Here is a 26600-nt window from a genome sequence, read left to right as displayed (position 1 = left end):
GTCCCAAAGGTCCCATTCTTTAGTCTCTATCCATCTAACATCCAGTGGTGAGGATACTCAGGGCACTGCTGTTAATGAACACTTCATCAAGTGGACAGGTTCATCTTTCTACACAAGTCATTAGAATCAAGGCAATACTGGATATATGCTTGTTCTTTGATTATGTATATCAGTAGAATAAAAAACTGAATATCCAAGCAAGCCAATACAAACTGGTTCTGAATCTCTTAGTAACTACCCTGTTGATCTGTTCTAACATAAAGCAAACTAAATGTTACAGTAGGGCTTGGAAACAACACATTCTCTTCTCCCCAAAGGGCTGGCCTTACCAGTCAGGCTTACTCCATTCCCTACTCTTCCTATGCCTCTTCACAGAAACTAAAAGATCCATGAAAAAGGAAATTTCTTGCTCAAACCATCCTTCAACTTTCCCTCCTAATGACTGTTTCTATGAACATGAAGCTGCTTCACACAGAAACAGATCATTGTTCCATCTAGGCCAGTAATGCCCACTCTGACTAGCAGTGGCTCTCTAGGAATATAGGTCTTCCAATTGACTGCTACCTGATCCAAAAATTGTTTAAGAAACTTGAATACACCGAAGATTGAATCTGAGACCTTCTGAATATAAAGAACATGATCTTCTAAATGTGCAGAAGTGTACTTTACACATGTGTAAATGTAAAGAAATGCACATTGGGGCAAAAACCCCAAACTCAACATAGAGGCTGATTAGTTCTTAGCCACCTGTGATAGATCAGGAGAAGGATCCTGGGATGCTGGCGGACAACTCGATGAAAGTGTTGACCTAACATGCGGCAGCAGTGAAGAAGGCCAATTCCATGCTTGGGATCATTACAAAAGATATTAAGAATAAAACAGCTAATATTATAACACCACTGTACAAATCGATGGTAAGGCCAGACCTGGAATACTGCATCCAGTTCTTGTTGCCACATCTCAAAAAGGATATCGTGGAAATGGAAAACATGCAGAAGAGAGCGAACAAAATGATTACTAGGATGCGGCACCTCCCTTTCAAGGAAAGGCTACAGCATTTAAGACTCTTCAGTCTAGAAAAAGGTGCTTGAGGCAGGCATGATTGAGACATACAAAATTATACAATGGATGGATAAAGTGGATAGGGAGATGTTCTTTTCCCTTTCACACAACACCAGAACCAGGGGACATCCACTAAAATTGAGTGTTGGGAGAGTTAGGACAGACAAAAGAAAATATTTCTTTACTCAGCATGTAATTAGTCTGTGGAACACCTTGCCACTGGATGTGGTGATGGCATCTCACCTGGTTGCTTTTAAAAGACAATTGGACAAATTTCTGGAGGAAAAGTCCATCACAGGTTACAAATCATGATAGGTATGTACAACATCCTGATTTTAGAAGTAGGCTACCTCAGAATGCACGTCTCTTGTTGTCTTGTGTGCTCCCCGAGGCATCTAGTGGGCCACTGTGAGATACCAGAGGCTGGACTAGATAGGTTTTTGGCCTGATCCAGTCAGGCTTTTCTTATGTACTGACAGGGACAGAAGGCATATGCTTCCGTCCCTTTCTTTCTCTCTCTCTCTCTCTCTCTCTCTCTCTCAAACACAGAAAGCCAAAGCATTTCAGGTGGGAATGAGAGATGGATATACCAAACACAAACAGCCCAATCCTATCTAAATTCTCCCACAGCAATACAGCTGTGCCAGCACAGCTTCTGATACAACCCATGGGGGAATTTAGCAGGTGGAAACTCTTTTAAGGGTAAAAGGACATTTGTCCCCTTGCCCCTGGGAAAGCCCCAGCCTGCTGGCAATATCGCTGGCTCAAGTTCAAGTTGATCCATGTTGGCGGATCAAACCCAGGAAGGAGGATAGGATATGGCAGGCATTGGCACCTCCGATCCCATTCCCTTCTGGCCCCGATCTGCCCACCCCTTGCTGCCATCTTCCCCCGCCCCATTACACCCCTTTCCCCTGCATTGCTCAGAGTTCACCTGCTCCGGCAGGCACTGTTCCTCGCACTAGTGCCATGGGAAAGCTCTAACCGTCTTGCTGGTGCTGCAAACACGCACTGTCACAATGTACTTTACATTATGTTTGCAACAGCCTGTGACAGTGGAGTGTGTGCTCTACCAGTACAGAGACTGGATAGGACTGCACCAAAAGTCCCACTGCTTAGGCTTTAATATCAGGCATTACAGAACAAAGCACCACTTATAAAATTCTAAGTTTCAACACATATGCTTCTGGCCAACCAGTGTGGCCAATGCCCTAGGAACTCGACTAGGGTTATAATAAGTGGAGGTTAACAATGATGTAGTCACCAGGTGACATCAAGGGAGTACAGGGGAGAGACTGAAAGATTTTTCCACCGCTACAATGCCATATGAATTCAATGCTCTATGAATTCAATGCTCCTTTGGAAAATGCAATGCAATCTCATTCTACCAGCTTTAAGAAAGTGACAAAAATATTCATTTTGCTAACTAGATAAAGAGGCACTTTTTATGGAGTTCTCTTATATTTGGGGCATTTGGTAGGCCGCTGTGCGATACAGGAAGCTGGACTAGATGGGCTTATGTTCTTATGTTAGCAGAGAGAGAAAAACTGTCTCTATTCATCCCTGCACAGTGTGCCTCTCAGTGGTGAGATGCAGGTATTTCCCTTGTGTCTTTGTTTTGTGAGCCTCTCTGTGACAAGGAATGACATCATTAATTTCTTTTATTATGTATGCCACTTTATGAACTTTTGTTGAAAGGCAGTATATAAATATTCTAAATTTTAAGACGTTAATACACAGGATTTTCAGCACAGAATATAGTGGAATGTTTAATAGTACACAAATACATATTTAGATCCTTTCTGAGTACTTCAGTTACTCTATACTAAAATTAAATGAAGGCATTTTAGACCTTATCCTACATATATCTAAGCACTTACCACTGCCTAGTCTGAGAAGCAGTACATCCTGTAGCCGTCTGTTCAAGTCTCTGAGCTCTTTCATTTCCGACACTAAGGTGCCATACTCCTTCAGCTTTTTTGCTTGCTGAACAAGCTGCCTCCTTGTTCTCTCAAGTTCTTGTTGAATGTGTCTCATTTCCTCCTGTTGCTGCTGATAGCTTCTTAGCAATTCTTCATAAAGAACCCGGGGAACTACAGCATCGTCCATATTGTTCATCCTTTCTGAAGTTTCCATAAATGTTGCCTCAGGACTGGAATTACTACTGAGACTCATTCCATTTTGCTTTTCAAGGCGTGCAACAACTGCTTCAATGCTTTTGTGTGTGCCTTCACTTTGTTTCCTCCCATCTTGTCTCTGTGCATTACAACAAAACATTGTGTTAATACCCCCAAGACATGTAAGCAGCGTATAAAGCTCTACAGTCAACAAAAATAGGGGTTCACTACAGTCCCCACTGGAAAAATGTGCATTAGAAAATCAAGTAAGAATACAGTTTTTAGGGTTTTTATTCTGCACCAAACAGTTGAATAAATGTTTCCATAAATTTTCCAGTCATCTGTACTTTATTAAATAGAGCACCAAAGACCCCAAAATGCACACATTCGTACTCACATACAAAACATATAGCTATTGTTTTACTAATCCAAGAGCACAAGCAAGGACTTTGTTGGCAACCTTCAGTCTCAAAAGACTATGGTATCGCGCTCTGAATGGTGGTTCTAGCACAACGTCTAGTGTGGCTGAAAAGGCCAAAAAGGCCGATTCGGGAGTGAGGCAAGGACTACAATACAAGAAACATTGTGTGCGCAATGAGTAGGTGACCACAAACATATTTGCCAAATTGTGATTCACAATTTTTTTTTTAACGAGAGTGTCCATTTTTTTCTCCAAAACGGTGAAAAGGGTCAGGTGTCCCAGACCTCACTCTGAGCTTCAGAAAACACCAAATCATGTCACAACTTTCTGAGCCTCCCAGAGGCTCAAGGCAACAAGGAAAGGCCCCCAACACAGCTTGGAGTTGAATAGACTTGGTGACCAGAACAAATTATAGCTAGCTACCAAGCATGGCCAAAATTTGGGGACACCAAGCAGTGGGAATTCTTCATACGCAATTAAAGAATCCACATACGTTGAAGAGAATGAGGTAGCAACTTATGATCTAAGTCTGCATAGAGCTTTGGGATTAACGCCCTTTGAATCAAATTTATTATTCACACCAAATACCAAGAAACTTTCTAGACAAGTGTTTCTCAAACTGTGGTTTGGAACCCACTAGGTGCGTCATAAGCCAATTTCAGGAAGTCATGTAACACCTAGCACATCTGCCACTGGAAATATGGGAAGATGGATGCTGGGAAGGGGGAGGGCTATGTGGTTATTTTGCTTGTGTCAAGGCTGTTTTTTTTTCCTTTCTGATTCACTTCTCTATTGGAAAATGGCTGAGAAATAAACCAACTTATTGCTGCATTCCCAGGAAAGCAGCTAGCTCTGGTATCACAATGACTGCACTTCAAGTTTGATGATGTCATTTCTGGCCATGATATCACTTCTGGTGGGTCCCAGACAGATTATCATTCTAAAAAGTGGGTCCTGGTACTAAAATGTTTGAGAACCACTATTCTAGATATCAAACCATTCTTCAACAACATTACTTTTTTATTCAAATAACATTCAAAATATTCTATGGAACAGGCACATAAATTGTGTTTTCCCACCATGGGAAATATATTCTCCTCAGGGGGTTTAGGTGGCAAGTCACCTCATTGACCTTGAGCTCAACAGTTCTCTTTATTAAAATAAAAAGTAGCATCCTATGGCACCTTTAAACCTAACAAATTCATTTTAGCATACATACTAGAGCCTACTTCACCTGTATTTCTTGAAAGGATCTATTTCCTTTAACTTCTCACATGTATTTCTTAAGGGACACATTTAAAGACAAATATGTAAAGAATATTCTTTCACTCTATTGGTATATGTGGCTATAACTTTCACGCTCAAAATGGCTTGGAGAAATTACAGTGTAATGACACACAGTGCAGTCCTATGGATGTCTATTAAGATGTAAGCCTGATGAAGTTCAATGGGACTTACCCCCAGGTATGTCTGTATAGAACTGCAGCGTTTATGGAAGCATCATGTACAAGGTTAGATATAGGAATGTGAAATTCTTTTCAGATTTAGCTTATGGATAAAATTGCTTATAGAGGCCCAAGTTTTGATTCATTCGGCTGTATTTGTGCAAAAGTATTTCCATTTATCTTGCTATCATGTACTATGCAATAATTAGCCATGTCCCTACTGAGGTAATGTCTTTGCAAGAAAGCATTACCTGTTCTCCCTCCTTTGTTTATCAGTACTAGTACATAGGCTCTTTGCAGATATGTACCCCATTTCAACTCCATAAAAAGCAGTGGGGAACCAAATGCATGTTTTGTTAGTTACAATAATTTAAAATAATGGCAACTGGGTTGTGTTTTCATAGGAAAACAAGATTTGGCTGAGTGGCAACACTATAGAGAAAGAGCATATATAAGTACATATAAAAATACCAACATAATCTGCAGACAGGTCATAATTAATGTTTCAATGTAAATTAAAATTAAATTTGCAACAAAATATATCAAGTACAAAATTTAATGCTTAGAGGAGTACATCAATGTCATGTTTCAGTTCTATCAAATTGTTAAATACATTTGGAGACGGCACACCTCTATTAATAACTGAACCAGTGTATACTTTTATACAAATTTTCAGTGATTGTTCATGCACAGTTCTTGGATGAGCACATTGTTATACAGGTCTTCAAAGTAATTATTTCAAGATTTACTGTCCTTTACATCATCATCATGATCAAGACTGAGTTCTAGTATGGAAAGAAGAAACCTCTAATACAGTTGATCAGTTTGAATTTAAACAAATAATCTTAACACAACATCAACCAAGAGACAGTCACTGATACCAAATGTTCAATAGTACTGTTTGGTGAATGTCAAACCTATAAGTCACTTTTAGATGTACCTGTTAAAAAATTCAGATGCAATACCTTGAATGGGTGAGAAGTTGTTACCCAAAATTGGTGATGGTGATTTAAGAATGTTCACTTCCTGATGCTGGGGTTCTTGTCCTACAATTGGGTAAACCAGGTCACCATCATACTTAAGAAATGGTCAAACTAAACAGTGAATTCTGGAAACCTATGGCCCATTATGAGCTGAGCCCAATCACCTCAGAAGCATGGGCCTAACTTGTAGTGGGACTCCAAACACTGACAGCCAACTCTCCCTGCCAGTAGCTCCCCTCACAGTAAATGTATGCTTGTGAAAGGTGAGAGAGGAGAACTAGTGATATGGAGGGTCATCATCCTTAAGTCCTGGATGGTCTTGAATCAGATAATTGTTATTTTCTGTCCTTCCTGATTCACTGAATTGGACCAGTAAGCTTAGAAAATTATATTTCTCATATAATTTTGAGAACTTTTCTCTCTTATCTCTCACCCTGGCAAGAAAAGGTACTCCTAAGAACATTCAGGAGTCTGCAGACTTTAAAGATAAGCTCTACAAGGATTCTCCTGTCTCCACCTGTGGTTCTTGTCATAATAAGAGGAAGCTCCATAATGAGGCAGATAGCATCAAATTAGGTGATAATAGATAGGGCTCTAACTGAATGCAAATGGAAAGACCTTAACAGTGCATTCATTCAGGAAAAAAAACACAGGCTATAATGAACATTTTTGTCCATTACAAAAACATGATTGGTTCCTTCAGTAGCTTCAAGATGGTCTGGTGTATTTTAAGTTCAGATGTTGGCACAGCTGGAGATACAAATTATTTACATTCTGCTGAAAAGTGAAATTGCACTGATTGAAGTCAGTCTCTCCAAATAAGAAGCTGTAGTTACAAACTTCCAACAATCAAATCAAATAAAACATATCTTGACTAGAATAATATATTATTTTACACTGCATCCTTCTCAAACCTTCCAACAGGTCATAGTGGAAGAATTTGAGAGCAACACTGTTTTTGAGAATAGTTGCAGCCCCTCATGCTAATGACCTGTGGATTATCTCGAGGTTGGCCCAGCAATGAGGCAACCTGATGTGGCTTGAGTCAGCAGAGGATGGCAGGCAGGGCAAGGGGAGGCAGAGTTCCCTTCACCCCAAATTTGCCATCACCGGCTTCCAGCATGCCACAAAAGCAAGCACACTGATCCACTTCCCACTGACATGAACGGGAAATGGATCATCCATTTCTTTACCGTGCTCTATCACACAGAAGTAGAGGACTTCTGGAGTTATTTATAAGGACCATGCAAGTGAAGGAGATCAAACATTTGTGTGGCCCCATTAAATAAAAATGGAACATGAAAAACACACAACAGAGCTCCCCCCCCCCCCCGGACATTCTGCAGCCAAAGTGGGAGCTGCAGACACAAGACAGCGGCATCAGGCAGAGTTCCCAGTCACACTGACCCAGGGTACTCTGGTAAATCCCAACAAGTGAACTTCTGGTTTTATTTTATTTTCTTGTAGATAATTTCACAGAAAAGAACAATCTTTGACAGCATGGTTTTTAGCAAACAACAAAAAATGTTCCTCCTTTCTATACTCAGAAAGTATGTAGACACAATTAACTGACAGGGTTACTAATCTTCAGCAAAGTATAAATACAACCATTTGTGTTTTTGCACAAAGGTATCCTGCAATCAGCATAAAGAATATGCAACAGTGCAGCAAACCATGTGCTTTGTTGCAGATGCAGAAAATGGGTGCAGAAAATTCAGTGGAAAAGGCTTCTGTATGGTGGCAAGAATAAAACCAAGATGTGCCCATGACAAACACGATGTAAACTGCTTTAGGTGCAGCACACTTCTGAAAACCACTTATTTGGAAAAAAACATAATCCACTCATATCGGTCATGCCCCTTATGGCTTAGTTAAAAAAAATTATAAGGATTAAATATTAAATATTTCCAAACAAAAACACAGCATAGCTTAAATACAGACATTAGCAAAATAACTACAAATTGATACATCAAATAAAGAAAACAAAAATCTACAACAAAGATGTAATAACTGTAAATCAAGCAAATTATAGTAATGAATGAGAACTAGTATGGTGGGCACTTTGGATAGTGAAAAGAAGCCACAGAATTAATTGAGAGCAGACAATTCATAAGATCCATCTGAATGATTGGATACTAGCTAAAGAGAAAAGCCTCTGCTTTAATTTTGACCTGTCACTCTTGAATTTGGTATGCAATATTGTTAGCAATGAGAAAACCCTATGCTTTGCCAAACTACAGAAGAATGGAGAAAGGGATTCCACTTTTTAGCAAACCCGGTTTATTATTATTATTATTAACAGTATTTATATACCGCTTTTCAACTAAAAGTTCACAAAGCGGTTTACAGAGAAAAATCAAATAACTAGCTGACAAAGCAGTAAATAAGAATCAAGGGAAGATAGTGATTTGGGCATTATCCTGTTAACATTAAAATGCTGCACAATTTAGACTGGATCTCATGAAGGAATGCTGCCTATTATCTGGATAATCAGGTTCACAATTAAATCAAAAGCTCTGAACAGTTTAATAAATGCTGTTCTGGCCTAACACTTTCATTTCCCAAGATCATGCTATTCAAGCATGATGTTCTATAACACCACAGAAAAAATGACCAGGTTGTTATAATGAAGCACTGGGAACAGAAGGATTAATATTCATTCCTTCGCTGGCTATAGTTGGCATTTACAAGAAAATGGACTTGTATCACCTGGGTGAATAGATGTACAGCACCTGACAGTATACTGAAAGCATGGCACAGCAGCAATAAACAAATTAGCTGTCAAGCACTGATACATTACTATTGGTCTGTCCTACCTAGGCTTGTGTAGCTGTGGGAAGCATGAGAGCACTGACAAGGAAATACCTAAATCCCATAATTCAGAATGAGATGAGTCTGATGAAACTGGCTTTGTGTAGGTTGGTCTAAGTCTAGGGGAAGGAAGTTTAAATGTATCTTAAAGAGAATAGCAAACACTGGGCAAAAAGGAACTTTTAGAAGTTGTGGCCTCTTATATTTAGCAAGTGGAGAACAAATGTCCATATTTACCTCAGCATAGCATCTTTTCTTGAGGCTCTTTCCTGGCACTGCTTCTGCATCTTTTTGAACTGCAATTTCTTTTGGGACAGAAAACAATTTACATGTATGCATCGGTTAACAACGGGGATATGTTCCCCAAGGCCCGTCGTTAACCAACAGTGTCATTACACAAATGAGCAGGGGAGCCTCTCTACTCCAAAAACCGCCCCACCTCTGCTGCCCGCAAGCCTGAAAGGCTGCTCCACTGCGCACCCGAAAGTTTTGGTTGTTCCATTGGCCAGAAATCAGACCAGCAGGCATTGCACAGGGTCAGCTGATGGGCTGGTAACAAGCAGGACTTTCATCCCATCAGCTGACCCTGCACAATGCCTGCTGTCACAAATTTCGGCTGTTGAAGCCAGCACTTCCAGATGCGCAGTGGAGTAGCCATGAAGCAGTATTTTAGGTTTGTGAGTGGCGAAGGCAGGGTAGTTTTCAGAGCACTCTTGGAGCAGAGAGGGTTCCAGGCTGGCAGAACACCGACCATATATGCAGTCCATCACTAGTTGGAACATCAGTAAGCAATGCAGACCTGTATTTAACTAAGTAACCAATGAACGTTTTTGTTGAAAAGTAGTTTATAAGTATTCATAATAAATAATATTTCTGCAGCATTGCCAAAGGTAACTAACAGCAAAATCCCATTGTGTTCAATAGGCCCTACTCCCAGGAAAGTGTGTACAGGATTACAATCTAAGTGTAGACTTATTAGCTCATTGGAAGGGAGATATGGGGCAGGGTGTCTCATGTAAAAGCTCAATACAACCAACACACACACAGACACACACTTAACCAAGTTATCCGTTGATTGAATGCTGCGGTGATTACATGGAATTAACTTTTTCAGATTTCTGCCTATTACTGTTTTCTTGTCACTTACACCAAAACATTAAAGCACAACCTATATGCCAGTTAACTATTTTTGTACCTGGTATCCTCATACATGGTGTTTCTCTATCATGTTGCCACTAAGCCAAATAATGTTATTTTCCCCATAAAATCACATGCAATCATCACTGTAAAAGATGCATATTATATTTTTTTTACCCCATCTACTTTTCTTGAAGTAGAAATGGGGTACATAAGGAATCACGACTAATAGTACTGATATGTGGGGGAGGAGGAAGGTAATTTTTTTACCTCAAAAACATGGCCTCAGTAGAGACATGGCTAATTATTGCACAGTACCTGATAGCAGGATAATTTTGGGGACTTTTGGTGTATACTATGCAGCTGATGAGCCAAAACTCTAGGCTCCATGAAAAATTTTGTCCATAAGTGAAATCTGAAACAAAAAAAGATGCATATGTTATACACACATTGCACTATTTGCATTAATTATTTCATTATATGGTGGCTCTCTTTCAGTTATTTCAAGACTTCTTGCTAACAAATTGGGCAAAAAGATATAGGCACGTACTCTTAGACCAGCAGCTTGCAAACATCCATTTTTAAGGCATTCTTTTTAAAAAAGGCATCCTGTCCAAAAACTTGAAAACAAATTTCTAAGAACTTTATCCCAAGATCAGAAGAGTATGCTACCTAAATCCACTCCATCACAGAAAAATCTCAACAGCACCCAGGTGGTGAAACTAAAAACGATGAACACATGCTTCCTGTTTACACCAATCATGTAGGAAAAGTATGCATAATATGATCCACAGCAATACTTTGTTTACAACATGTTTCTCTAAGTCTGTGAAGTACTTTATTTCCTGTCTACCAATGGAGAAATAAGTCTAATACCACAAGACTATGCGATGATCCCATGATTGGAGTGTGCTTGTCTGCATTCTTTCCCTTGTTTTGTCCATTAAACACCCTGGTTACAAGCTCAGATGTACAAGTGGTGCTTCAGTATCCATGGCGGATCTGTTCCCAGACCTCCCTGCCCCCCGCAGATAACAAAATCCACAGATTGCAGCAACTATCCTGCAATTGCATTTAGAGGTCATTCTGAGGGCTGGGGAGGCTGTGTACAGCCTCCTCGACCCTCACGAGGCCCTTCCGTGGCCTCCAGAAGGCCAAAAATCAGCACTTCTGGTTTTCAGATGGAAATCTGAAGTGCCAATTTTTGGCCTTCCAGAGGCTTCAGAATGCCTCCTGAGGGTCGGGGAGGCCACGCACAGTGTCCCTGGCCCTCAGAAGAGCCTCCGAATGTGACCGGAACACAGCTCCAATCATGATCAGAGGACAACAGGTGGGGCAAATCTGTGGGTTCGGGACCCTCGATGTGGTAAAACTGCAGGTCCTGAATGTGTGGATAAAGAGGCAGCATCTCTATATATAAAACTGCATGTGACATAAAATATTAAATTGACAGCAGAGAAGATTCCTTTTGTATTACCATGGCTTTACTAAGGTTTTACTTCTTGCATATATCAGCTTAAACTCAGCTTTTCAAAGCTTAGCACAAATAAAGGCATAGCCCTTTCCTGAAGGGTCATGAAGTTTCGGTACAATTTTTTTAGTCAATAGAATCCTTGAAATTTTTTGGCTGTGCAAAATACAACCTTTCAAACAACTTTCTACAAAACATGCAGGCTAAAGACAGGTTTTAATCCTATGTATAGGTGTGATTTTTCTGAGATAATGGAATAAAAATACGACACCACTTTTGTAGAAAAAAAAATCCGTGACAAAGTAAAATCATTTTCTAACACATACCTGACTATGTAAAGACTGTCAGCCCAATCCTATGCATACCTACTCAGAAGTAAGTCCCTTTAGAGTCAATGGGGCTTACTTCTAGGAAAGTGTGGATAGGATTGGGCTGTGTGGCATCATCTGCTAACACTATACCACCTACAACATCTACCTAGTATACTTTTAAAATGATTATAATTTATAAAAACGTGCCCTTGGAATAAAAATGCATAACATCACTTTCTGCACTTTTTCATTGGAAAAAACAAAATCTGCAAAACATTAAAAATGTTTAAGGGCCTCTCTGGCTATATAACTTATGGATTATATATACTTGAGTACTAAATATTGAACACGTACCATTCTTAGAAAATGCTAGTACACTGCTATATTGGCAATGCTTGAAAATAGAAAATAAAAAACAAGCCACTGGACCAGCCTGGTAAAGGGCACCATGAAAGTATGCTTTTAAAATTAAACTCTGACTGCAAAAGACCTACAACATTTTTCTTCTTTTGAGTACTCTGGCCAAAAGAGAAACAATATTCAACAACTACAAAATTAGTATTTTATATACAGAATAACTGCATTTACAGCACAATCCCAAGCATGTCTACTTAGAAAGAAATCATACTTCAGTTCAATGGACTTACTCTCAGGTGTGTTTAGGACTGCAATCTTAGAAAATATGATATGTAAAGCAAACCCTGAATTGCTATCACATTTCCACTCCCATCAATTCCAAATTCCTGTTATGTTTTCATCTGACAGCAAATCTGGAATTCTAATATGAGCATTTGTTGTACAGTCAAGCACTTCCAAAACTAAAGAATAAAAGGAAAAGACAAACAAACAAGACTTCAATACCTTACAATGTCTAAGTTCCACATCTTCATCCCCATAATCTGCAATTTCCCCTATTTCTTCTAGATGATTGAGAGAGAGTTTGGGGATTTTAATTTTCTTCTGCATCACGCTGTTTTCAAGGTCAGTTTTATCTTCTGTAAATTTACACAAAAATATAATTGGTCACATTAATCAAACTGATAGTCATGCAGCATTTGAACTGAGGCCAGACCACTTAAAAAGATTCCCATGCTCAATTCACTTTAGTGTGCGATAAATGAAACTCAACTGCCCCACAGACTCTAGACATTAACACAGTGATTAAGAGCGCCACATGCAATGGCATATATTTTAAAGTTTCGGCTTCTCCAAGATGGAAAAAACATACAAATGCAAGTTTGTATTTTTTCAAAAGTACACAAGTTGAAAACTGCATAATGTCTAACAAAAATGATCAAGTCTTCAACAACACAAAACAAAGAAAAGTATTTGTTTAGCTTCCTTGGGCCTAAATCAGGTTGAAAGGCACTATAACAGTATTTTAAGAAACAAACAAAAGCAGGCATGTGAATTCAGAACGCTGTCTACAAAATCAAGACTACTGCTGTTTAAACATCTACTTCTACTGGAACAAGCCTCATGTCAAATTCTGGATAGAACAAGAACTTGCATTACTGGTGTTGCTGAATGTCATAACAACAAAATCTGGAAAATGAATTTGGCACGCTTGTAAAGCATGTCACTATTCCAGCACAAGGGATTATTTCCCCAATAACTGTTGTACATCCTAAACTGAAATCCAAGTCAGAAATCCAAGTCAGAAATTAGCCCTCCAACCCACTAATTTGGTTATGGTTGAGGCAACAGCAGGGAGGGAAGTCTTTCTCCCTTTCACCCTGGCACCTGAAATACCATTTCCGCTTCTTAGGCACCAAAAACACTGAAAAATGTGGTTTCCCAGGTATGCAAGGAAAACTACCTCTCTAGTATTTCGAGCAGCTTTCCAAGAGTTAAAGGAAGAGAGAAAGATCTTCCTTTCTCCCTGCCACCAACATTACTCAAAGAAGCAGCAGTCTATGTCATTGCTGCAGCTGACAAGTAGAGGTTTGGAGAGAGTGATTCAGACCTGCCACATTTCTAATCATGGCATCAGGAGCACAAAAGAAGCAGAACTGCACTTGGAATTCCCAGATTCACTGGAAAATAGCTTGTTTTACCAAATCCAATTCAGAAATAAACCAGGGGAAGAGGGCTGCCCATCATGTATTCAAATACAGTAAAAGCTGTGATATCCAGCATCTCTGGGATTGAAGGGGTGCCAGATATCTTAATTTTCTGGATATTAGAATGCCTCAGTTGCCGAAGCTATCAGTATCACTTGGAGCTGCTTAGAATGTATTGAGCAGGCTGCAAACTGGAAGTTGGGGCTGGTGAACTCATGGAGCTGGTTAACAAAGCTGTCCGGATCATCAAGTGCTGGATATTGCAACTTTTACTGTAAATAGTTCAGTTATTGGAGACTGAATCTTTCCAGTATCAGTATCACACAATATACTGTGGTTTGGTTGTTGTTTATATGAAATATAGGCAACTTCTAATGGTATTCATTTATGTTTTAGAGCCCAATCCTGGGCTTGACATGCTGGCTTACTGCCATAAAGCACATTTGTGAGGCTTACCGCCAGGTGAGCACCCATGCTAGCTCAGCGCTGGGCAGGTGCCTGGACTCTGCCGCTTGGCGGTCACACGGACTGCTGAGCTGCAGAGTGGAAAGCAGGAGCAGGGGGGAGGTGGGGAGGAGGTGTTCCGGGGAGGCAGGAGGCAGGGAGAGGGCAGGCAGGAGGCATGCCAGGCTAAGGGAGCGGGGAGGGAGGAAGGCAGGTCCGGTGGAGCTCTGCTATCCAGAGCATTCGTGTGGGACTCTGCACCCGACACAAATGCTCTTACTCCACCGCTAACCTTTTGGTTGGCAAAAGTAGTAGCCCCATTGCAGGCTGAATCGAGTAGCCCCATTGCGGGGGTACTTCCCTTACCCTTCTCCCCTTCTCCCAAGCTAAAGTCCCCTTCTCCCAAGGTGCTGCCAGAAGCTGCTGTTGGCACACAGGATGCGGCAGCAGCTCTTTTTGGTGGCACCGCATCAGTGTGCCACAGGAGCTCAGGACTGGGCTGTTAGTCAGCTATCCTAGAAAACCAGGGCAGAGCTCTAAAAACGGGTTTTAACAGCCACACAAATATGAAACTATAATTAATACTAAGCCTTTCAAACCCTGACATTATCAGTTTAACTTTGACCATAAAAAGCCAGTCAGAATTAAGAGGTTCTACAGAGCTCTTGAACGATGTTCAGGTTGTGGCTTTGAACAAGCCTCAAAAATTAAAAAAAATAAAATTCAGTGTTGTAGTGCAATTATCAAACCTGCCTATATTATCCTGAAACAAAAAAGGTATATATATTATTATCTAATTACCTGGTTATTATATATTTGGGACCAGGAGGAAATCCTTATAAAAATAAAATTGCTAGAGGAAGAATCAAGGGAAAACATTTCTACCTCAGCAGAATATTCTTCCTCAGCAGAATAGAGCATCTTGAATTACCTGCATGTATTTTACTATATTCCTTCTACTAGACACTTTAGCAGTGATGTGCTTTTAAATTCCTACAGCAGATGGCCATAAGACACATTCTTCTGTGATATAGGCTAATCTCTTAGGAACACTTAAAGGTGGGCAATCTAAAATCATGCAAAGGAGTAGGCTAGACTACTTTCCAAACTCTTACAAATAAAGGTTGAAGCACTATTTTGAATAAAAAAATGTTTTAAAAATTAGCTGTACCTCTTAACAGAATTTAGGGTTAACAAAATAGCAGGGAAAAATATACAGTGGGGCCCCCATATCCATGGTTCCCGTATCTGCGGTTTAATTTATCCATGGATGTGGGAGCCCCCACCTCCCCCCCAGATTTAAACTTACCCAGTCAGTAATTCTCCCTAGAACTAGGTCACTATGAGCTCAGCTGCTCATAATGACCTTCAGGCTGCCTCCTGGCAGCCTAGTCACTTCTAAATAACTAGATCAGTGGTTCTTAAACTTTTAGCACCAGGACCCACTTTGTAGAATGAGAATCTATCAGGAACGACCAGAAGTGACATCGTCAAGCAAGAAAATTTTTAACCATCCTAGGCTGCAATCCTACCCACGCTTACCCAGGAGTAAGTCCCATTGACTATCATTGTTAAAAACATATACATAATAGCCTGTTAAAAGTACAGATCTGTAACATTTCCTCAAATGCAGTGACATACCATGGTAGCATCAAGCCTAATATATTAAAAATAAAATATTGAAATGGGAACCCACCTGAAATTGGCCTGCAACCCACCTACTGGGTCCTGACCCACAGTTTGAGAAACACTGAACTAGACAGAAGTTAACAGGAAGCTAAGAAACTTTGCTAGTGATCTTTTGCTTTAAGGAAAACTTTTTGGCTGGGATAACCCCCCCCCCCCATGAACCTAACAGCTTGCTTAAGAACTTACCCCAGTCAAAGGTTCTTAAAGGAGAAGGGAGACAGCCTGGACATTAAAAAAAAAAAAAAAACACTAGATGGACACCACTTTGCAACATTCCGGCTTATGTCGGGATTGCATAACCGACAACCACATGTAGTCAACGGGGGCACACACTCCAACCCTCTGAAAGTGAGGGTTCCCCTCTGGAGGGTTGTCTGAGCCTCCCAGAGGCAGTGCATGTCCACGCACTGCCTCTGCAAGGCTCAAGCTGAGGGAAATCACATCTCTCACGCAACTTCCGGTTTCACAGAGGCCGTTTCTCAGATGACCCCCCCCCTTCTCCGGAGGGGAATGGAGTGGAGCATCGCCTTCCCTGCATAGGATCTGAATTGCGTCAAACACCACTTGAGAACAGAGATCATAATCCCAATCCCTGTCGTTAAGTGGTTCATGGCTGTATTTAGAAGTGACCAGGCTGCCACGAGGCAGCCTGAAGGTTGCTATGAGCTCCAAAGCTCGTAGAGACCTAGTTTAAGCAAGAATTACTGGCTGGGTAAGTTTAAATTGTGCGGGAAGAGGGACAAAGACAGGTATCCATGGCATTCGCAGTTTCCAGTATCCGCAGAGAAGGGGTCCGGAATAGAACCCCCATGGATACTGAGGCATGCCTGTATGTTTTATTACAATGGATGCCAAATTTCACTATATATTCAGATCTCATCTAGACCGAATACCACCTCTTTTCAGACAACATAAGATTCATATAAAATGCAATCTGCACATGTCTTCTCAGAAGTAAGCCCCACTGAATTCAATGGAACTTACTTCACAGGAGGGGTTGAAGGAGCCAGCTTTGGTGGGTGGAAACAGCAATCTCAGAGACTATGAGAGGGGGAGATCTTGTAGAGAGTAGCCCCTTTCCTCTCGTGGGGGCCAAACACCAGACCAACAGTGGTAGTGGCAGCCCCCCCAAATACCCATCATAGGAGAGAAGCAAAGGACAAGCTCCGTCTGCCCACCACACCACTCATCAGTCAAACAAACAGCCTAAGTTGAAGTAGGGAAAGTGGTTGCCAGAAAGGGGGCCAGCTGCAACAGATTAGGAGGTTCCAAGGGGGGGGGAATCTTCCACCCTAGGATTAGGAGGAAAAGGACTAGGGGGGAGTGAGCATTTCCCAGCAGAAGGGACCTGGATGCAGCAACTCCCTGCTCAGGCAAAGCTTCCTCACAAACAAAATGCATCTTTCCTGCCTACTCCTCCCATCTGCTACATGACCTAGCTGCATGGACTCAAGGAAGCGGGACTACCCAAAGGTGTGTAGTCAAGTTGGTAGGGGAGCATTGGATTGCCACCATAATCTAGTTTACCTAAAACTCACTAATAAAAAATTTCTACTATACATCTTCCTTCCTATCTACTCACAGCTACCATGCACACAAGAAATCACCCAGTATGATATTTCCTTGACATCTTCAGCAAGGAAAAATGAAAATATTTTTTCTGGAAGTATTCTGGTAGAGCAAGCAAGCAGAAGCACTCTGCCAAGAAGAGACAGGCAAAGTGAAAGCTTAAGTGGGACTTCACAATAAATCAAAGCCACTTTCAGTGCTTCTTGGGAACAGACACCACTATAGGTGCTGCATGTCTTAAATAACACCTTATTTAGAAGTTAATGACTGAATCAACTTTTAGACATATTTATTCAAAGAATTCTAGATTCTTCAAATAGCTACGATAGGAGCAATATTTAATCAGCCTCATCTTAACCCAGAGTACACCCCTGAGATGCATTTATTTCCTGTGTTTCTCATTTGCCCATTGACTACATATTATTCTCAAAGCCAGGAAGAAAGCAGCAGACACTGGCACTACAGTAGAAGTGCCAATGCACTGGAGAAAGCAGGCATGTTTTGTTTCATGTGTGTGTAAATCAGCTCCATCTACCTTCTGTAAGATGGTTAAGACCTCTTTGTCAGCCAAAGCTTTTATGTAAGAACATAAAAATAGCCCCGCTGGATCAGGTCAAAGGCCCATCTAGTCCAACTTCCTGTATCTCACAGTGGCCCATCAAAGGCTTCAGGAAGCAGACAAGACAACAAGACACAACGTGCGTCCTGGTGCCTTCCACTGCATCTGGCACTCTACCTCTAAAACCAGGAGCTTGCACATACCTATCATGACTTGTAACCCGTGATGGACTTTTCCTCCAAAAATTTTCCAATCCCCTCTTAAAGGCATCTAGGTAAGATGCCATCACTACTTCCTGTAGCAAGGAGTTCCACAGACTAATTACACACTGGGCAAAGAAATATTTTCTTTTGTTTGTCCTAACTCTCCCAACACTCAACTTTGGTGGATGTTCCCTGATTCTGGTGTTAAGTGAGAGGGAAAAGAGCATCTATCTATCCACTCTATCCATCTCCTGCAAAATTTTGTATGTCTTTTTGGTTCCTTCTTGCTATGTTTTTTTGCAAGGGATTATAATTTTTATCATTGCTGCTCTCCTATTGCTCCTGATATTTATATTAATTTTTTTTTATGTTTTATGGAACTCATATACAGGTTTTAAAAAGGTGGTTAATCTTGTAAATAACTAACAACCTGGCCCTTTCAGCTTATTTCTTGACCTATAACTAGTTATTGTAAAATTTAAATTTTCCCTCTGTTATTTAAATCTATCCCTCCTCCTCTCTCTCAAACCTAAAGGCTTGGATCATTTAATCTCCGACTTCTTACATACACATGACAACTCAATCTGCTGACTCCTATACATTTTTTCCATGCGGAAATTAAAATGTAATTATTCAAAACTAGCATTTACATTGGTGTTTTGTTAAAATAGCAATAATATAAAAACAATGGGGGCTAAAGGGGCTTTACAGCAAGTATGTGGTTCAGAAAGTTATTTTCTAACTACTTCTTACACCTGCCTAGGCATTTACAGCAATCACCTGCAGCACATTTCAGGATGTCTTTGTTGCTTTTCTGTATCTTTTGCATGTACATTCTCAGTATACCGCCACAAGATACATTGTCACTATCCAAGGGATCCATTTCTGTCTTTTAACAAGGACTACAGAATCCTTGTATCATCAGAGAATCATTTCTGTATTTTAACAAGGATCACAGAATTTTTCTGTGTAACTGAATTTTTCTGAATTTTTCATTTTTAATGAATACCATGGTCCTCATTAAACTCTGATTTACCTTTGTTTCCCTATTCTGCACTGTCAACACCAAACATTTGTGAGCCTGTTGAAAGTTGCTACTTCAGGAAAATGAAACTAAGTACATACTAGCAACATCCACATTGAAGTGTTCCACAGAGCTCCATGAAACATTTTCTTAGAAAACACATTTGTGTAAGCAAAAGGTTTATGTTCTTTTCCTAGTCAACAACTCCTAAAGATGGATTGGATTATGTGTCTACAGCAGAGGTTCTCAAACTGTGGGTTGTGATCTGAATTTGGGTGGGTCACAAAAAGCTGGACAACGCCACCTTGGATTCTGGCAAAATGAGCTGGGCGGCGCCATCTTGGATTCTGGCAGTGGGCACCGCCATTTTCCAAGCCTGCATCAGTTGTGTATAGGAGAAGCTTCTCTCCCTCGGGGTCTAAAAGAGCTGCATGTGCAAAAGAGCAAGGCAGCACCTTTCATTTCTCCAGAGAGCATGGCTGTGTTGGCAGAGCAGAGCCTGTCTCTTGAATTTCAGGTGGGAGTCTGAAGCTGCCCCTTTCCCCCCCTTGCCTTGGATGGGCTCCTTTGCAAAGCTTCTTGCACAAAGTTTGGGAGGGAGGATTCAGGGCTCAGAAAAGGATCTTCCTTCCATAATGAAGGTCACTTGGTGAAAGTTTCGATGTGCAGTAAAATGCAGAAAGTGTATTTCTTCCTATACAGAAACTAAAGCACTGAGACACCCAGGAGAGGGAGGGGTGGGGGAACTGGACTGAGCATGTGGGTGATCAGAGGGCTAGAAGAGATGGGGTGGGGGAACTGGGGTGAGTGGCATGTGGGTGATCAGAGAGCTAGGAGAAATGGGTGGGGGGGAACTGGGGTGAGTGGACTGAGCATGTGGGTGATCTGTGAGTGGACTGAGCATGTGGGTGATCTGCAGGGCTAGGAGAGATAGGATGGGGAACTGGGGTGAGTGGACTGAGCATGTGGGTGATCAGAGGGCTAGGAGAGATGGGGTGGGGGAACTGGGGTGAGTGGACTGAGCATGTGGGTGATCTGTGAGTGGACTGAGCATGTGGGTGATCTGCAGGGCTAGGAGAGATAGGATGGGGAACTGGGGTGAGTGGACTGAGCATGTGGGTGATCAGAGGGCTAGGTGAGATAGAAGACTCCCGTCATATAGGTGGGCAGACACGTCTGGTTTTGCTCTATCTGTAGGAGGCGGCCGGCCTGCCAGCTAATGCCATGAACACTGATGGGCATATCCAAAATATATATCAATGCCATGTTCAACACTAGCCGGAAGCAAGCACACCCTTCACACACATCTCATTACAAGAAGTATATTGAATTTTACAGGTGAAATGCTTGGTAGCAATGGTAGCATGGGACAGAGAATTGGAAAAACTACTATGCTGGAATGTTGTCTCTTATCATTTGAAGTTTATGAGTTCCTAGGTGAGAACCTGCAAGTGAGGTCCCTTCCTGCTTAATGACATCACTTCCGGCACTGGCATCACAGTGATGACACTTTCCTGCTCGATAATGTCACTTCCAGGTATGACATCACTTCCAGGTTAATGACATCACTTCCGGCTGGGTCCCAGACAGATTGTCATCATGAAAAATGAGTCCCGAGAACCACTGGTCTACAGTAATTTCTGTCAAAAACAAGAAGAGCATCCCTTAACACTTCCCAACTTCATTTTGTCAATAAGCTTTTATTTTCAATATGAATAGCATATTGTGCTTCTCACCGTTTGATAAATTAATCAGACATTGCACACCTTAGGGAAAAACTGTTCAGGTGATATAAAACTGGGCAAAATTTCAAAGTTTATCCACAGTTTCCCTTCTTCTGGAGCAAGAAATTGAAGATGCCAGAGAGTTTTGGAGGCTAATACACATTCTGCACATTAGATGTACCAATGAATAAATCCCTGTAAAACAATCTATTTTCAGATTTTATTACAAAGTAGACTAGAATCCAAATAACTGTACATGTCTAAGCAGAAGTAAGTTCCATTGGATTCAATGGGTCTTACTTCCAGGAAAATGTACATAACCCAAGGCTAGTTCTAAACATCCGAAAGGGTTCTGGAAGTGTGTTCTCAAACAGCTTCACTCTGTCTCCATACTGTAAGTGTCCTTTGAAACCAAGAGGAATTTCAAAAGAAATCTACAACGATAGGGATAGGATGTCCACTATTCAAAGTAAAAAATCCCGTTTTATATTCCTAAGCAGTTAAGGTAAGATCCTGGCCAAGTAGGATTCCCAAGCAGTTAAAGTGTGGATCTTGGCCTATGGAAATGTGGCAGAAGGACAGGGAGAGGGATTCAATGCTGCATTAATATGTACATACTAAATTATGTATTATAACTTAAGATTGTTTGGTAATCAACCATTTTTCATTAAGGATAAACAAACACATGAATGAAATGGTCACAACTAAGGCTACATTGTAGATGTGTCTTCAAGTAGTGTCAGTGGGTACAGAAATCCAAAAAAGTAAACTTTTTAGATTTAAGTATCTTAAACCTCACCTATTTAAGCTAGATGTGGATATTACAATAGAGTATAGTTAATTTCAACAAACATATTGGTACTACAAATAAAAAATGGAGTATGCGTAACCTAGATTTCATTAAAATTTAACAATTAATGGCCCAATCCTATCCAATTTTCCAGTACCAGTGCAATCACAATGCAGCCCCAAGGTAAGGGAACAAATGTTCCCATTCCTTGAGGAAGTTTCTGAAACTACCTCCCCACCACAGGATGCAGTGCACGCCCCACTGGCACAGCTACACCGGCACTGGAAAATTGCATAGGATTGGGCCCTAAATCTGTTATGTGTGATATAATACCATACAATATATATTTACTTGGAAATATGCCTCATTTCATTGTGACACAGATCCACAGATAAGTTTACCGGAATGATCTGCTCTGCACACCTATCAAGGAATCACAACCAGTCAGAAGTCAAAATACAAACACACACACTGAAGCCACCATTATACTATGCCAGGGGTGTCCAAAGTTTTTGGCAGGAGGGCCACCTCATCTCTCTTACACTGTGTTGGGGGCCGGGGAAAAACGAATTAATTTACATTTCAAATTTGAATATATTTACATAAATGAATATATTAAAGATGAACTTATATGACTGAATGACGGTCTTGCAATAGCTCAAGGCCTATAAAAGGCCTTGCACAAAGCAAGGCTGAAATTTCCTTTGCTGCAGCTACTGCATCACAGACGTGAAACAGCAAGCAGTGAAGGGAGCCCTCATCCCACAGCTCACGTGAGAGGTCAAACAGTCGCCCTCATGCTGAGAGCAGTTGCGTCGGGCCAGTGCGGGCTCCAGCAAGTCTCTGCAGGGCCAGAGGCTCATTGGAGACTGGGGGCTCCCTGAAGGCCACATTGGGACTCCTCGAGGGCCACAAATGGCCCCAGGGCCAGGGTTTGGGCATCCTTGTACTATGCTATAAGCAGTTTCAACTCTAATTTTTCATCTCACAGAATAAGGGCAGGATGCTGGGGAAAAGGATAACCTCTGCAATCTGTAACATCAATAAATGTAGAGCAAGATAATGAATGAAGGGTGGGTTGACAAGTCTTATTCCAAGAAAGCCGTATCTTGCCTAACTATCATTGTTAACATCCTTACCTATGTGGCAAATTTCATATCACTAGTTCTTTTAGCTTCTGCTGAGCACACGTCTGGGGATTATGAGAATAGCAAGGTCTTTCACAAAACAGACATTCTTTGTATAAAGTCATCATTCCAATAATGAGAAAACTTCATACAGAAAATTCTTATACCCCTACTTCATGTTTGGAGCTATACAGTCACCTGGGGCAAGAAAGAATTGCCTCAAGCCAACAGAAAAAGGGAAGCTTTCATAAAGCATAAACTGCATGCAGCAACCCTGACAGTATTCAGCATGGAACTATCTCCTTGTCATAAATGTCACCACAGGGTTGCCTACATTTTGGAAATAGAGAACAAATTACAATTAACACACTATTACTACCGAAGGGCATTTTTCCTTTGGCAGTTGTGCAGCTTGGTATCAGAGTCACAACTATAGGGAAAATTACAGCCATGTTTGACCTACAGTTCACCAGTAAAAACTTTATAGTGGGCTACCCTGTTTAAACTTACACTATCAGGAACTGATACCTTGGCTGACAACTATCATTTATTATGCATTGACTGAACTTTGTGACTAAGTGTGTTGTATCAGCATATGAATATACCATCTGTAGCAGGAGTTCTTGAACAAGCAACGGCTTCATTTGCTGTCTGATAATGTGATACTAGCTTTGCATTTCACACACATTTTTGGGAATTTTTATTTTACTGGTTTTATAAATAATCCTGCAATCTGAGGTTTTTTTGTTTTCTTAAATGTGTCTACCACAAATACTTTTTGTTTGATTTATATTATGCTACTTTCCACTGGCTCACAGCAATTTTCAGAATAATTCAGGGGGTCCACTATCTTAAATAAATATATCTGTGAGAAATAAGATACTCAAATCAAAATATTACAAATGAAAAGGGTAGGGTTTTCAAGATGACTTGAAGAAAATGGAAGCAATATTTTTTGCTCTCACATACAAGAACATAAAGCCACTCACTAAGTGTTAGATCTGTAGAGCAGTGTTTCTCAAACCACGGTGGGTCACGAACCAATTTCAGGTGGATCCCCATTATATACCATGTATGTATATTCTTTTAACAATGATAGTAAATGGGACTTACTCCTGGGTAAGTGAGGGTAGAACTGCAGCCTAGGATGGTTAAAATTAAAAAAAAAATTCCTGCTTGATGATGTCACTTCTGGTGGATCGACAGATTCTCATTCTAAAAATGGGTCCTGGTGCTAAATGTGTGAGAACCACTGCTGTAGAGGACATTCCCACTGGTGCTTTCCCCTCTTTATAACACTCTATCTAGGGAGGCTTGTCTGGCATTTACTTTGATGACATACCAGCATTGTATGAAGATCTTTTTATTTCCCCAGACATTTTTAACAGCAGTTTGGTATCATTTTAAATCACCATGTTCCACTGTTTTATTGTGTATAAGATCATTTTTTTAAAAATTGAATTACTTTATTATTTTATTTATAAGCCACCTCAGAAACACTTGTGTGACAAGGCATAGTAGTTTCAAACACATATGAAATTTACTCCATGATATAAGTTAAGCCCTGCTGTATCAGCCTGAAGACGCACCTAGTCCAACATCCCTTTTCCCGCAGTGGTCCACCAGTTGCTTGTAGAAAGCCCATAAGCACAAGAGAAAGGCATACTTCTCTCCCACTACCCTGTAATTGGTATTCAGAGATATTCAGACAAGTGCTATGAATGTGGTGGTAACATATAGCCATAATGACTAATAGTAACTGACAGACCTGTCCTCCATGAATCTGCCCAATCCTTTTTTAAAGCCATCCAAACTAGAGTCTATAACCATATCTTGTGGAAATGCATTCCATAAAATAATTGTACTCTGTGAAGTAGTCTATCATTAGACTCCTGCCAATCAGTGGCAGTCATCTGGACCCAGTGATTTCCTCATTTTTAATTTGCCCATATGCTCTAGAACAGAGATGTCAAACATAAGGCCCACGGGGGCTCTTTACCCAGCCCGCATGATAAATTGGTACTCCTATCATTGCTTTTTTAGCAGTGCTGCTTCTGCTGAGGCTCTGGGATGGAGAGATGGAAGGAGTATTCAGAAGGCAAGGAACACTATAGGAGAAGGGGCCAACCAAGAGAGAGAGGATATTACTGTCAAGATGCTGAGAGAGCCCAATTTACATGAATGCCGCCTTTCAGTGGGCTGTTTCTGTCATGGCATTACTTTGCAGACCACTCTCAGATGCTGGGCTGCAAAGTGACGCCACAGCAGAAGCAGCACTGGTGAAAGAGTGGCCAATGTGATAATTGGACTCTCCCATATCTTGAAACCATGATAAAGATTGCATATCTTCTGTCATTTGTTGCTAATGAATTTCTACACAAGGACAATGAGCTTATTTCTGGTCATCATCAGCTTAATGACATCACTTCCAGCCCTCAGCAGGCACCATGAATGCTAATCAACCCACTGTGAAAAACAAGTTTAACACCCCTGCTCTAGATCTCATCCCTTGTCACTTCTATTTGGCTCAGTTCATCAAACTCCCTCCCTGAGATTTGTTCAGGCACAGGCATATGCCCAATATCTTCTGTAATGAAGACAGACACAGTGGGCCCTCCTTATCCATGGGTTCGGTACCTGTGGATTTGATTCAATGCAGGTGCCAGTCATGTGGCTGAAGGATCTCAAGAACCTCCCTGACGTGCCTCCTGGAGGTTCTGTGAGGGCCAACTGCAGCTTTGATTATTTGCAGAAATTGGTATCTGAGGGGGTTCCTGGAATTGATCCCCATGGATACCAACGGCACAGATGTCAAGAGCGGATACCATGTTTCCCTGCAATCTTCCTATACTCTTTAACCTCTCTTATGTAACAGCAGAATAGATTTCTTACTTCTGACGCATTTTTAAAAGCGTTTTTATTGTATACCTTGAAGTTTTAATAATGTGCTACTTGTATTCTTTTTTCACATGGCTTCCTGCAGAGGTGTCCAAAATTTTTGGCAGGAGGGCCACATCATCTCTCTGACACTGTGTCGGGGGCCGGGGGAAAAAATTAATTTCCATTTCAAATTTGAATAAATTTAAATAAATGACTATATTAGGGATTGAACTTGAATGAATGAATGAAGGGCATGCAATAGCTCAGGCCTATAAAAGGCCTTGCACAAAGCAAGGCCAGCCTTCCCTTTGCTGTTGCTGCTGCATCACAGATGTGAAACAGCAAGCAGCGGAGGGATCCCTCATCCCACAGCTCACATGAGAGGCCGAACAGTTGACTGAGAGCAATTGCATCAGACCAGTGCAGGCTCTGGCAAGTCTCCAGAGGGCCAGAGGCTCATTGGAGACTGGGCGCTCCCTGAGGGCCAGATTGGGAGTCCTCAAGGGCCAGGGTTTGGGCACCCCTGCCTTACTGTCAACTTATGGTCAGCCTTTTGAAAGAGTTTATGTCCCTTTTTGTTCTCTTCCTTTTAGCAAGACTTCCATTTTCTGAAGGAAGCTCTCCTGTCTTTTTATAGCTTCCTTGAGCCACACTAGCATCTACCTAGACCTGGTGATGCCTTACCTACTTAATGGTACACATGTCAATTGAGCTTCTTATATTCTCCATGCACTTTGGAGACATTTGACCCTCTCAACTTTTTTTTTTTT

The 26600-nt window shown here is 41.0% G+C and overlaps 1 protein-coding gene across 6 annotated transcripts in view; it reads right to left on the bottom strand.

Annotated features, from left to right (window-relative positions):
- BEND5 (BEN domain containing 5) overlaps positions 1–26600 on the bottom strand; it is a 1022542-nt gene that overhangs the window by 420842 nt on the left and 575100 nt on the right. For 3 of the 6 annotated variants that reach the window (XM_066625825.1, XM_066625829.1, XM_066625827.1), the window contains exons 2-3: positions 12620–12753; positions 2943–3318 (exon numbers count right to left, since the gene is read on the bottom strand). The exons of 1 other annotated variant lie outside the window; for it this stretch is intronic. In XM_066625825.1, coding sequence (XP_066481922.1) covers positions 2943–3318; positions 12620–12753 — 510 coding nt within the window. Of the gene's footprint in view, positions 1–2942; positions 3319–5058; positions 5209–10294; positions 10392–12619; positions 12754–26600 lie in introns of those variants that run through there. 2 more of the 6 variants (XM_066625826.1, XM_066625828.1) reach the window with 2 other exon arrangements.

Source organism: Tiliqua scincoides, chromosome 4 (assembly GCF_035046505.1).
Source record: "Tiliqua scincoides isolate rTilSci1 chromosome 4, rTilSci1.hap2, whole genome shotgun sequence".
In the NCBI taxonomy this organism is placed as follows: Eukaryota; Metazoa; Chordata; class Lepidosauria; order Squamata; family Scincidae; genus Tiliqua; species Tiliqua scincoides.
Note: the sequence above shows the minus strand (reverse complement) of the source record. Positions and strands in the feature narration are given on the sequence as shown.